Here is a 14715-nt window from a genome sequence, read left to right on the forward strand (position 1 = left end):
ACCTCCATTTCTTGGGGCTTGAGGTGAGGCTGAACATCATGGAGGAAGAGTGTGGTAGAAGGAAGCTGTTCACGTGAGGATCAGGAAGGAGAGAGAGAGAGAGAGAGAGACTCCACTCTCCAGATACAAATATATACCTCAAAGCCACATCCCCAATTCCAACCTCCTCCAGCCACACACTACCTGCCTCCAGTTACCTCTCAATTCATCCCACTAGATGATTAATTCACTGATTCGGTTAAGGCTCTTGTAACCCCCCATTTCTTCTCTAAATCTTCTTGCACATGAGCTTTTGGGGGACACCTCACATCCAATCCATAACAACATAATTCCCTGTCAATACATTAAACAATATCTAATTTTTTTTTTTTGGTATTGGGTATAGAACTCAGAGGTGCTTTACCACTGAGCTACATAACCAGTCCTTTTTATTTTGAGACAAAGTCTTTCTAAGTTGCCAAGGTTGATTTCCAACTTGTCATCCTCCTGCCTCAGCCTATTATATCGTAGTATGGATATACCATAATTTATGTAGCCATTTCCAAGTTAATGAATTTTAAGATGGTCACTTTTGCAATATCACAGATGATCTGTGTTGAGCATTCTTGAATGTAAATATTTATGCACTTATTCTCACTTGTTCTGAATAGCTTGAAGAAGTTATTTCTAGAAGTAGGAATGTTAATTCAAAGGACATTCAATTTTAACATTTAGATAAGTTTTGCCAAATTGATTACATAAAAGGCAATACAGCTTCTACTCCTATCAATAGCATAAGAAAATGTTCTTCATCCTAAACCCTAGCCACAAGTAGATATTTTCAATCTTTAAATTTTTGTTAATTTGATTAGTAGAAAGTGATATTTAATGTTTAGTTTGCATTTCTCTGATCTTTAGACAGCTTGGCTATTTTTTTTAATTGGCTATGTTTTTGTTAACTGTTTTTAACTATACAGTTCAGTGGCATTAACCACATTTATATTGTTGTGCAACCATAACCACCATCGTCTTCAGAACTTCTTCAACTTCCCAAGTTTAAACTGCATCCATTAAATACTAACTCCCACCCCATCTTCCCCCAGGCCCTGATAACCACAATTTTACTTTTTATTTCTATGAATTTACTTATTTTAGGTATCTCAACATAGGTGAAGTCATACAATATTTGTCCTGTTGTTCTGGTTTAGCTCATCATGTTTATAAGGTTTATCCATGTTATAGCATGTATCAGGATCTTATTCCTTTTTAAGGCAAATTGATATTACTTTGTGTGTAAATACCATTCATCATTGACTGACACTTGGGTTGGGTCTGCTTTTTATTTATTAGGAATAATGGTGCTATTATTACTCTTTTATAAATACATGTGTGAGTCCAACTTTTAATTCTTTTGGGTATACAACTAAAAATGGAATTGCTGGATGATATGGTAATTTTATATTTAATGTTTGGAGGAATTGACATACTGTTTTCTGCAGTAACAACACCTTTTATATTCCCACCAGCATTGCAAAAGTGGTCAAGCTTGGTTATTTTTACTACATATATTAATATTTTTTCTAATTATTCAAATTGTCTATACACTTTTTATTTTTCTACTAGGTTCTCTTTCTCTTTTTTCTTCTTTGTATTCCTCTTCTTTTTCATCTTTTTTTTAAAAAAATAATTGTATTTTATGGGCATTGGCTTGTTTTGTTTTGCAAACTTTTCTCCTGTTGTCATTGCTCTTTTGATTTTATTTAATAATATTTTCACTGTATAGATCATTTTTTAAATTTTTAATTAATTAATTAATTAGGTGTATATAACCCTATATAGATTTTTTTCTTGTTGTATATAAAGTGTATTCATACTATTTGTGTCTTCATACATAGGATAATGATGTCCATCTCATTCCACTATCTTTTTTATCCCCATGCCCACCTTCCCCCTTCCCCTTCCTCCCCTTTGCCCTATCTAGAGTTCATCTAATCCTCTCATGCTCCCCCTCCCAACCCCATTATGAATCAGCCTCTTTATATCAGGGAAAACATTCAGCATTTGGTTTTTTTTGGGGATTGGCTAACTTCACTTAGCATTATATTATGCAACTCCATCCATTTACCTGCAAATGCCATGATTTTATTCTCTTTTAATGCTGAATAGTATTCCATTGTGTACATATACCACATTTTCATTATCCATTCATCTACTGAGGGCATCTAGGTTGACTCCACAGTTTAGCTATTGTGAATTGTGTTGCTATAAACATTGATGTGGCTGTGTCCCTGTAGTATGTTGTTTTTAAGTCCTTTGAGTATAGATCGAGTAGTGGGATAGCTGGGTCAAATGGTGGTTTCATTCCCATTCCCATCTTTCCAAGGAATCTCCATACTGCTTTTCATATTGGCTGTACCAATTTACAGTCCCACCAGCAATGTGTAAGTGTGCTTTCCCCCCACATCCTTGCCAACACCTATTGTTGTGCTCTTAATAGCTGCCTTTCTGACTGGAGTGAGATGAAATCTTAAGAGTAGCTTTGATTTGCAGTCTTCTAATTACTAGAGATGTTGAACATTTTTCATATATTTGTTGATTGATTGTATATCATCTTCTGAGATGTATCTCTTCAGTTCCTTGGCCCACTTATTGATTGGGCTATTTTTTTTTTTTTTTGTGTACATGACACTATGTAGATCTTTAAGTGTATGTTTTAGTGGTTGTTAGTTTTGCACCTGACCTTGATTTATTGCTTAGAAATGTGTTTCCCAGCTCAAGATTAGCAAAATGTTGCTCCCTATTGGATTGTTATTTGAGTGTTCAGTCTGATTTGATGAAGTCAGATAAAGAACATTATGGATTCTGTTCCTGTGGTCTTAGTGGTCCATCTTTTTTCCATTGTTTTTTAATGGCACCTTTATTTTATGTTAAGTTTTTACTTAAAATTTAGCCTGCTTCTGAATGTTTTATTAATCTGTTCCTAGACAATATCACCCTTTTAGCTGACTGTTTCTAGTTAAACTAGGATATTTCTGGAAAAAGAAGACCTGATGATCATGGTTAAAGGTCTACTCTCAGAGACCTCCTTTAACCACCTGTTTCAACACCTCTTCCTTCCTTAAGACATCTGTTGCAATATTTTGTAATCTATGTCTCTGAAGGTGGACATCTGGGATTGGTTTAAAGAGAGAATCAGTTTTATTTTAGGGCAAAACAACCCATGGGAGTCTGTATATGAAGGACAATTCAGGAGTCAGGATGCTGTGGAAATTGGCTCTTCTGGTTGAATAAACACCACTGGAAGACATTTTTGCATTCAGCTCCCCCACAGTTGTTGGGTGTTTACACTGAATCATATTCATTGCAGGGATGTACTGAGTCACCTCCCTGGGTGAGCACTGCTGCTTCATTCGCTGCTCCAGGGTTATTCTCTACCCTTCAATCATGAAGCATCAAATGTGTTTTGTCAGCCTTTTCACTGCTGTGACTCAAAGACCTGACAAGAACAATTTTAAGGAGGAAGAGTTTATTTGGGGGCTCAAGGTTTCAGAGGCCTCAGTCCACAGACAGATGGCTTCATTCCTTGATGTTTGAGGTGAGGCTGAACATCATGGTGGAAGAGTGTTGTGGAAGGCAGTGGCTCACATGATGATTAGAAAGGGGAGAGAGAGAGAGAGAGAGAGAGAGAGAGAGAGAGAGAGAGAGAAATATTCCACTTGCCAGATACAAAATATATACCCCCCCAAAGCCACATCCCCAATGACCCACCTCCTCCATGCACACCCTACCCACCCTTCAGTTACCATTAATCCCATAGGGAATTAATTCACTGATTGGGTTAAGGCTCTCATAACCCAATCATTTCTCCTCTAAACCTTCTTGCACTTTATCACACATGAGCTTTGGGGGGGACACTTCTCATCCAAACCACAACGAAATGGAACCAGAATCACATGCATACTGACCAAGGTTAAATGGGAATGAACATCTTTATTACAGGTAACGTACTACATTCATGGACCTGCAGGTCTCCAGAAGTTATACATACAACAATTTCAATTTCAATTTCAATCATGTCTTTTCATTTGCAAGATACATTAAAGAAGGGTACTGAGATTGAAGGATTTGCTTAAACTTTCAAAATTAACATGGATAACCAGGTTATGTACTACCAGCTAAAAGCATAAAATGTACTTTTACATAGCAAGTTGAACCCTACTTTTCAACGCAATCATCTTTATTGCTTATAATCTGTTTAACTATGTTGGAAAGTTTCCCTGGAATTTTAGTAAATATTATCTTGCATTTATTCAGCATGAAAGATTTCTTTAAGCTTGCAATTATTTTCTCATCAGAAACAACTACATTTTGATTCTATGATAGCACTATTCTTGTGGAGTAGTGGGCAACAGGAAAAATTTTTACAGTTTATGTTATGGATAATGGTTGATATTTCTAAGCATTTAGAAGATATTTTATTTTCATGGATTCAGATGTTTTAGGCTAAATTTGTAGTACTATAGTGCAATACAAAAATCCAATAAAACATTGTCATAGTCAGTTTCATTTAACTCTATATTATTTGCAACATGTTCCTACTATAGGAATGAAGTCTAAAGAGACATGATAAATTTCTTCTTGCTTTGATGTTGAGTCAAACTCTTCTTTCAGTTTCTTTTTTTTTGATTATCTGGAGATCTGAAATAAAATAAATTATTAAATTAACTTTTATATTGGGCTAGAAAGCAAAAAAATGCTTTCTTTGAAAGATATTTTGTGTTCTATAATTTTCAGATGTAGTTTAAAGATTAAAAATACTTAAACTACATAATATTTAAAAGTAAATGGGTGATTTTTAAAGTAGTTTTTCAGTATTAGCTTATCAAGTGCCAGATGCAACTAATCTTCTTGTGACTGGAAAATAAGATCATACTTATTGTCTTGCACAAAGGGGGTACTTAATAGAAATCTTTTATCAGTTTGTCATACCTGGTGACTTCTTCTGAATGTCCTGAGTTTTGAGCAATATTTTCTGCTGAGGATCCTCTAGAGGCTCCTAAAGAAAAAAAGAAAAACCATAAATTTAGTCATTTATCATGAATGCACTTTAGAGTTATTTTGAGCTTGAACCTGGGAGTGAAAGATATTTTGTTACCCCTTTATGGGGTAACAATTGTTATTGCTATGTGATAAGGGTGTGTGGACCACCAGGGCAGATTGCATTGGACAAAGACAGCCAGAATAGTATCTCTCATTCCACATGTTCCTCTATAGCATGGCTTTGTCAATGCTCCATTGAGAAGCAGAATATAATCTCTTTCCTCTTGAAACTGGATTCCCTCAGGGCTTTTGTAATCAACAGAATATGGAGGAAGTATTGAACATGACTCCCCAGTCTAGGTCAGAAAAGGCCATACAGCCTCCACCTGGTTGCCTTAGAATGCTTGCAACTGGAGGAAGCAAGTCCCCATGGAAGAAGTCCTCCTGCTCTGAGACTGCCATGCTGGAACGGCAGATGTGATGTAGAATCCCAGCTGAGCTCAGACTTCCAGCCATCCCAACTAAGGCTCCAGTTTGTGAGCAGATTTGCCTTGGACCCTTTGAACCAGCCCACCTGTCAGCTGGGTACCAATCAATCAACATCAACATCCAACCAAGCCCAGCCTGAATTCCTAACCCACAGAATTCTTGTGATATAATAAAATAGCAAATGGATCAGTCACCTTGAAACTGGAAAGTCCATCTTTTGGGGATAAGAAGACTTGTTAAAACAATATTCAGAAGGAATATTGATTTAGAGGGCAATATAAAATATACAAATAATGAAGTCAAGCATGTGTGTGTGTGTGTGTGTGTGTGTGTGTGTGTATGACATGTTAATTTGTTGCTTAACTTTTATATCTGCTCTTTTGCTTTTGACTTAAAACCACTGGAACTAATCTAATAAGATACTCAATCCCTGCTTATGATGCCTCAGTTTTTCAGGTCCACCCTTATTTACTGTATCCTTTTTGGAATATAGGAAATGGAAAATTTGGTCTATTTTTAGCAACATACCCTATATTATCTCCCTGTTTTCTGAATTTCCATTTACTTTCTTAATCTAACAGAAATTTTACTCTTTTCTAAAAATACTACCAGCCCAAATATGTTTTTGTTTTTCTGTCTTCTTACTGCTGACCTGGAGATGGGCAATGTCCTTGTATTTGTTCCCCGTCCCATTTCCCACCCTAAAACTCATGTCATCAGATCATACAATCAACCACTTAAACTCATTGTAATCTATCTACAATTAGAATAACTCTCAGTTGACTTTATCATTGGCTTATTGTCACTTTACTACTACTTCCTTAATTTAGTAATTTCAATGTACATGTGAGTATTCCACCTTGTGTCTCGATTCCTTCAGCTCCTGGTCTTTGAGATCTTATACTTCACCTCACTCCAGCCATTAATTCTCCTGGGCACTCTTAGACCTTGTCATTACCAGTAAATGCAAGCCCTTCTCAGTCTCAGTTTCCTGCATTAACTACTTGGCTTCCATCTTTTATTTCTCTATCTCACTCTCTCTGGAACCCCAATCCCAGTAACCCTTTCACTCCATCGGGATTTGCCAATCCTTCCACTTTTCATCGTTCCTCCAAATTGTGACCTGTTCTCTCCCTTCATACAATTTAAACCTCATGGTCACTCCCTCACATGTAGCTTTGACTTCTTTACCCTTTCCTCATTTTGTTATGCTCACTTGACAAACCTAGAACCTAGTTAAATCCAACTGTCGGCTTGTTCCTTTCCTGCACCTATAGGTTCATGTGGCTGGAGAAAAGGTGCAACCAGGTGGAGCAGCTTCACTTTAGCTTCATGGGCACCAGCATTAGGTGGGCTCTTAATGCTTTCAACCCATCCTATTAAATATCCCTGTTCATTCATTCTTCTACTCTCTTAGGCGATTGTTAACTCTTTTTATTTTCTCAAATCTCCAGCCCTCCCTCTATCTGCAAATTCATTCTCAGACAATGATTTTTTTTTTCCAATTTCATAAAGGAAATAAAAGGAGGCAGGAAAAAAGTTTTACAAGTTCTGTGCCAAGAGCCACTCCCAGGCCTGCTTCTGTTTTGTGTAATCTGCTGCCTTCCTGTTACTGTGTTCTCATCTGGGTCACATCCTTACTTCCTTGACTAGATCTCATCCCCTCTTGTCCACACAAAGCATAGCTCTAGTAATTCCTTCTGCTTCTTACTTGAAAGGTGCTTTTTGCTCCCTTCTATATCTTTTTCATCAGCAAATAAATAGTTAATTAAGGCCACATGACTGAGTTCTGACCCATGGATGCGGACAGAGTAAAGTGGACTGCGCATGGGCCTGGCGTTAGGCATTGGCATTCCCTCCTCCTTGGACTTCCCCCTTTCCTATTTCTCTCTCATTCAGATTCTACTGTGTAGAAAATGACAGCACCTTAAGGCAGAAGTTCTCAATTGGGGGTGATTTTGCCCCCCCCCCCAAAAAAAAAAACCACTTGGAAATGTCTGGAGACATTTTTATCGTTCAAACTGGTAGAGAGGCCAGGCATGATGGTGCTCGCCTGTGATCCCAGCAGCTTGGGAGGCTGAGACAGGAGGATTGAGGCTCACAAGTTCAAAGCCAACCTCAGAAAAAGCAAGGCACTAAGCAACTCTGTCTCTAAATAAAATACAAAATAGGGATGGGGATGTTGCTCAGTGGCCAAGTACCTCTTGAGTTCAATCCCTGATATTGCCTCCCCCACCCAAAATGTAGTAGAGAAAAGTGTTATGGCATATCTAATGGTCAGGGACATTTCTCAACATTCAACAGTATACATGACAGTGGAGCCCCAGATCATCCCCCAAAAGTGTGTCCAATCTATTTTGACAGGTTGAGAAACCCTGCCCTAGGGATGGTAGAGCAATAAGATAGACCCCACGCCCCCATGAGCATGATGCTATCTCACACAATGCTCACTTCAGGATTATGGGAGAAACCCTTTCATATTCTTAAACTATCATCACTTGGAGAATTTCTGTAATAGGAGCTTAGTCTTCATCTTATCCAATATGTTCTATTATTCTTTTAGATAAAGAACTGCCTTGAACTTTTCAGATTAATATTTTCCCTTACACCACAATATAAAGAACTGTCTTATATAATGCTCATTTTATAGTATTTAATATTTTGAATTTAGCACTCCATCTGGCTTGGTAGGATGTAACAGTGTCTCTTCAGTCTCTCTTGGATCTTCTAAGTTTGAAATTATGCCTGCTTGGTCTCAAATAGTTGTTTCCCAGATGCTGAGAAGGGTGATTTTTATTGTGGAGTATTTCCCAAGTCGATTCTCTGAGAAGAATAGCTACTATTCTTCTCCTCTGCTTAGGCCACACCTACTAGTTTAATTCAAAACAGTTACACATTCTCCATTCTAGAAATTTGTAGCAATGGTTAATTTACATAGGGGAACATTTAAACGTGTCTTTCAGGTTTTCTGGTACTTGCATTTGTTTGCAGGAAAGGAAAACTAAGATTTGAAAAACCTACATTCTTCCAATTTGCAAATGAGGAGTCTGTCACTTAAACATTAATTGCAATAAGGTGAGGACTGCTGGGTTGTTGACTCCTGGTTCCATCATTGCAAAAGCACTCTGCGAATCCTAATATAGTCTTAGTGCTGTGGGTCTTAACTTAGGGTGTGATTTGAGATGTTCAATTTGTGAAATTTCAAGGAAGCTGAAAGACTGAGACCAACGCCACACCAGCAGGAGAGGCCAAGAGAAACCAATAAAAAGTTGAAATATGATATTTGCTTACACTGTCCACCATTTCAATAGAACTGGGCACTTCTAGATTGTTAATAGTGAAGACATTCTCCAATGGTAGACTCTTTCAAGTGAGCAACAAAAGGATCTCATTTATACCCTCTCTTTCTGCATCCCCACATACTGCAATAGATAAGCTGGCCATGCTGAATTGCAGCAATGCTACTATCTCATCCCTTTATTTGAAAACAATGGAAGGTAATTTTCACATAATGCACTATTATCTATAAATGAGATTTTAAAAATGTTATCTGTAGAAGAGTATGAATTGAAATGGAAGAGATACACCCTGGCAGTTTGGTGCGTGAAAAGGTGAATGAAGTGTTATAATTTTGTCATGCAAAACATTTTTAGAGGCCTTATTCCAGAAAAGGGTAAATAATAACTCATATATAAAGGTTGTGTCAGAGTTTATAGACTAGACCCCTGGTAATGGATTCAACCTTTCCACAACAAATCAAAAGTATTGTTGTATGCTCACATGAATATACAGTAGTCATTACCTTAAATTTAAAACTCACTATAAGCCACGAACACAGAGAGCAGGATATGAAGGCTGTATTGTACCAGTGTGGTCTGCAGAGAATTTCTTCATACGGTTTTTGCCTTGTTGAAATATATGTTGCAGTTCAGAGCTAAAGGGATTACTTTTGAATAGTCATCACGGAGGTTGATTACATGCGTATATCATATTTAGCTGGACCCTGCAGGCTATTATTCCATTAGCTACGCTGGTCTCGCCATTGTCAAAAAGTTGATCACCTAATGTTAAAAGACTGTGCTTTCTGTTGACCTTATCAAAATGACTCAAAAGGTTTGGCTAAAAAAAAATAAAATTCAGATTATGTTTTATGAAGCTGATTAAGAATAAATACTATGTGTGAGAATGCTCATATCTTATGGGTGATCTTAGCATTATGCCATTATCGGTGATGAGAAGATATTTTGCTTTTGTATTTCAGCACATTTTACTTAAAGTCACAGATTCAATTTTAGTAGAAATAGTACTTCTAAAAAAAGTCTCAAGCTGATTTCTGAAAAAAGAACTCAAGTCTCTCTCTTGTCCACCACGTATTAAAATCACATAAAATAAACATAGTGGAATGAAGCCAGTATATCCAAACTAGTACGACTGTACATATACAATGACCTAATTACAGTGGAGTTCTACAAGGCCACAATTACTGAAGAGAACAGGGTCTTGTGTTGACAAAGTAGGTGTCACACTTCAGCAAATCACATCCAATAATAAACAAAAATTTAACTGTTTATTTTTTAAACTGTAGTTGTATAGCTTAACCCATTTAAAAGTTGAGGAATTTTAATGAGTTAAACATATTTGGAAACCTTGAGATCCACTACCAATATCAGGCATATTTAATAAGCCTGACTTTTAACCTATTTTATTATGAATTGACATGAAGATGTATCTTTGAAAGAGGTATTGATGAGTATGGCTTTATTATTTACAATAACATGTAAAATTTTCATTGGAATTGCATCATAAAAGCTGTCCCTTGAGAACAAAGACGGTTTTGAGGCTATCTCAGTTGAACAACTAGTCTGTGAATTATGCTCTCAGGAATGGTGATGGATTGTTGTAGATCTGTGTGTTCTCTTTGGCATGGTCTTCCTGGTAACTGCTGGTGTATGAAGTGGCTGGTCAGGGCTACAGGCTGTGATCCTGGAACACAGCCAGGCACTAATTTTGGCCTCATTAACACTGTTCTCTAATCGACTGAACTTTTCATCAAGTGGAAGCTTCCTAATATTTCTTGTACTTGCTTGCTCTCAGCCACCCCACTTGACACTCACATGGAGAAGGAGTGGGGGTCAGTAGAAGGAAACAGATGGCATGTTCAACTGGGAGTTTGAAGAGACTTTAATGAAGGGACTATTGAGAGATGAAGGCAGGGCTGAGGAACTAATAGGGGAAGTGTAGACACCCAGGGACTAGCCATAGGGGGATGCCCGACCATTATCATCCCTGGGGCTGATGGCTAAGGGGGAGAGGATGGTGCTACCGGACCCTGAGTGAGAGACGAAGGTTTAGAATTTAAAGCAGAATTTAAAGTGGCAATTGTAGAGTGTCACAGCTGTCAGAACCGAACTGAGGCGAGGGGCAGAGGAATAATATCCCACGCTCCACCTTCCTGAGCACTGATCTCCTGAGGACTCCCTTGGGCTAAACCCAAGCCCCAGATGGGAAGCAAGTGAGGCTGGGATGCAGTATGAAGTCCATCTCCTGGGACACAGAGAAGGCAAGGCAGGAGAACTGATAGTGTGTGAGTGTGCACATGTGTGAGCCAATAGCACATAGTAATCACGAAGCACAAATGCTGTCTTTCAGCAAAAAATTCAGCCACATGAAGTGTGGTTTAAGTGTCAACGTATTTGACATCGACATGTGATTTGGTACTTCTTTTTACCTTCTCTTTTCTCTGTCCCTTCCTCCCTGCCTCCCTCCATATACCCCTCTCTCCCTCTCTCTCTCTCTCTCTCCTTTCCTTTTCTCCTTCCCATTATCTTTCTTTCTTTTTATAATATTAGTTTTTCATTCATGTCTCTTCTCATTATAGAGTTTTATTAACATTTCACAAACCAAAGCCTGAAATTATAGTTACACTCACTCAAAAACGTTAATTTTCTTGGTGATATTTTCCCATTCTTTGTTGTTACCACAAAACAACACAAAGTTAATCTGTTCTATTTATGCTCTGAAATCATGATGCATTAATTCTAAATCTGATGGGTATGATAATCAAGATGGAAACTTTTAAGTCAGGAGGCATCGTTCAAGTTTTGGTAGACTCTTTTAAGTGTCAAAAAGTGACATGTGTCTCTTATATTACAGGCTCTGGCATATGGCAGAGTTCCCTTTCCAAGGGCTAATATCTGAAACCTGTTCAAATTTAAGTGAGGATCAGAAGTATATTCTAACTCAAGACTGTAGTTCTTTTTTCCTAAAGTACCATTATCTTAAATAGAAAGGGAGTAGACCTGGACTGAGATGTCACATTCACATAGAATTATGAGTTTTTTCTTCTAGGTATCTGAACTTTTAATGAAAGTGTTGATACAGGTCTATGAATCTATTCAGACAGCAAACTAATTTCCTAAGATAAACAAAGTTCTGATATATTCATGTAGTTATTTTCATTTTTCCTATTATTGCTATGTTACAAATTCTGTATTATTTTTCCAGCCAAGATGGACTAATAGAAATCAGATTACCCACTCTTTTGGCCTCCCCACTAAAAAAAAAAAAAATACTTGGACAAAATACAGGAAACAATGATTTTGAAGACTTTGGATAACAGAAAACAAAGGTCAGTGATCTCCTAGAGAAATAAAGCAAACATAATGAGCCCTATAACTGTTCTTGCTTCCTTCCTTGAGTAAGTTTCCAGGCCATGGCTCATAGAAGAATAACCCAGGAGAATCCCTATAGACCCCCTTGAATTGAGGGAATGAAACCTGAGAGACTGGGGACACCAAGGCCACTAGAGTTTGCGACTAGTACTACAATGGACTGAATGTGTCCCTTGCCAGATTCATATGTTGAAGCCTAATTCCCACTGTAATGGTATTTGAAGGTGGAGTGATTTGGGGATGGTTAGGTCACGAGAGTGGACCCCTCATGAATGAGTTAGTGCCCTTGGAAGAACAGACACAAGAGAGAAGATAATCTTTCTCTGTGATTTGAAGCTACTGCAGGGTCCATCTGCAATCTGGGGAAAGGGCCTTCAGCAGAACCAGGTGACCATGTTGGCACCCTGATCTCAGACTTCCTAATTTCCAGAATTATGACAAATACGTGTTTATTGTTTAGGCCACATAGCCTAAGAGTACTTGCCTAGGTAACATAATATCCCAAACAGCCTGAGACAAGTGTAACAGAAAGGAGAGAGGCACAGAAAGGGAGAATTCTGGAGATACATAGAGGTCAAACTTAAGTATTCAACCAAGTACAAGTCAGAGCATCTATGCAGGGAAACTACTTAAGACCAGAGATCAACACCAAAAGGACACAAATGTATGTATCCACATACATATAGGTTATTTTTCCTAAAGTAACAGTATCTTTAATTAATTAAAGTAGTTATGCCTACTCCACCTGGCTCTGACCCTATCAGCAGATTGTAAGAGAAAAGACTTGAAAGTATTGAACTGTTTCCAGGTAACTTTATTGCCTCTCAAAACAAAGCTCAAGAATATTTATGGAAATACAAAACTTTCCATCACACACACACAAACAAAAGTGACATTTACAATGTCCGGTGTCATCAATGAAAAATTACAAGATATGCAAAGAAAGTATAATGAAAAGACAAATTACTCAATCAAAACAAATCTAGTTCCCACAGTTGTTAGGAGAAGGAACAACGATATTAAAACAGCCACTATCATTGCATTTCAGACATTAAGAAACATTATAGAGAAACGAAGGTAAAATTTTTAAAAAAATGTGATTTGGCAACCTGTGCAATTAGAAAAATGAGAAATTATACCCCACCATTTGATTCAAATGTAAAAAAAACTCAGCACCTTTCTCTTTGACAAAAAAATATTAGTGAATCTGAAGAGAGTTGTAGAAACTATTCAAAAGTAAAATGAAGAAAGAAAAAGATTTAAAGATGATCAGATTATGAGCTATAGGACAGGTTCAAGCATCCTAATAAAAGAATCCCCCCTTGTCCATGGGAATTCACTTTAAGACCCCCAGTGGATGCTGTGGTATGCGTTGAGCCCTATTTATACCAAGTGTATACATATACCAAGTATATACTAATGGGCATGTAGCACATACAACATGAATATGCTGGACAAAGGGATGACTCATTCTCTGGGAGGGGTGGAGTGTTTTGGCCTCCCCACTAAAATCCCCACAGAGGGAATTAGGCTTCAGCATATGAATCTGGCAAGGATACAAGAGTTTATCACACAACTTAAAATGATGAAAAACTTTAACTTAGTTCTTTATTTATGCTAATTATAATTTAATATTTTCAGACTGTGGATGAGCATGGATAACTGAAACAATAGAAAGAAAAACTGTGGATAAGTAGATAACTACTGCCCATATGTTATTGGAGTTCTAGAAGGAGATGGAAGGAAAATTGAAAAATACCAGAACAAAAATTATGGTTGAAAAGTTTCCAAAATTTACAAATTCCATAGATCCACTAGGTCAAAAACCTCCAAGATTAAGTAACTTAAAAGTATTCAAAGAAAAACAAAACAAAAGCCCTGTCAATAACCATAATTCTATACCCAATGAAAATATCTTTTGAAAATGAAGTAGAAAATAAAGGCTTTTCAGACAGACAAAAAGTGAAGCAATTCATTAACAGCAGATCTATATTATAAGAAATGATGAAGTCCTTAGGCAGGGGGAAAAAGATATCAGATGGAAATTTCTTTTTTTTTTTTTTTTTTGGCAGAAGGGGGGATTTATTGAACCAGCATGCTGGGGCTCCGTGCCCGCTCAAGAAGGGAAAGCAGCCCAGAGCCCCGAGCAGGGGCTGAGCACTGCTTAAGTACACTTTTTGGGGAGGGCGGAGGGCTTTGTATACATCAGAACAAATCATCATTAGGCGCAGGAAAATTGAACAACAACTCCTAAACATGATTGGTTCATTCATTGGCGGGAACAGGTCAGGCTGGAGTGATAGGTCATTCCTAAGGAGGGGGTTACATTTAAACTGATTGGTCCAGGCTCTGCAATGCCTACGTGCGACCACACAGAGCCCTTATTAAACAACCAATAGTCAGGGGAAATATTTACTGGGCAGTTCCAAGCATTGTCTCAACAGCTACAGAAATTTCAGGTTTTGCAGGTAACATAGAAACCTAACAATACCTAATCCTTTACATTTTAACTCAGACCTTGCAGCTTAGAAACTTT

At 37.5% G+C, this 14715-nt stretch overlaps 1 protein-coding gene across 1 annotated transcript in view; it reads right to left on the bottom strand.

Moving 5' to 3' along the window:
- Nucleotides 1–3949: 3949 nt before the first annotated feature.
- The window catches only part of Ttc29 (tetratricopeptide repeat domain 29), a 216927-nt gene continuing 206161 nt past the window's right edge, over nucleotides 3950–14715 (bottom strand). Inside the window, exons 11-12 of the mRNA XM_048813485.1 lie at nucleotides 4969–5035; nucleotides 3950–4677 (exon numbers count right to left, since the gene is read on the bottom strand). Of these exons, the coding sequence (XP_048669442.1) occupies nucleotides 4647–4677; nucleotides 4969–5035 (98 nt within the window). The 3' untranslated portion in view covers nucleotides 3950–4646. The remainder of the gene's footprint in view (nucleotides 4678–4968; nucleotides 5036–14715) is intronic.

Source organism: Marmota marmota, unplaced genomic scaffold (assembly GCF_001458135.2).
Source record: "Marmota marmota marmota unplaced genomic scaffold, marMar, whole genome shotgun sequence".
NCBI lineage: Eukaryota > Metazoa > Chordata > Mammalia > Rodentia > Sciuridae > Marmota > Marmota marmota.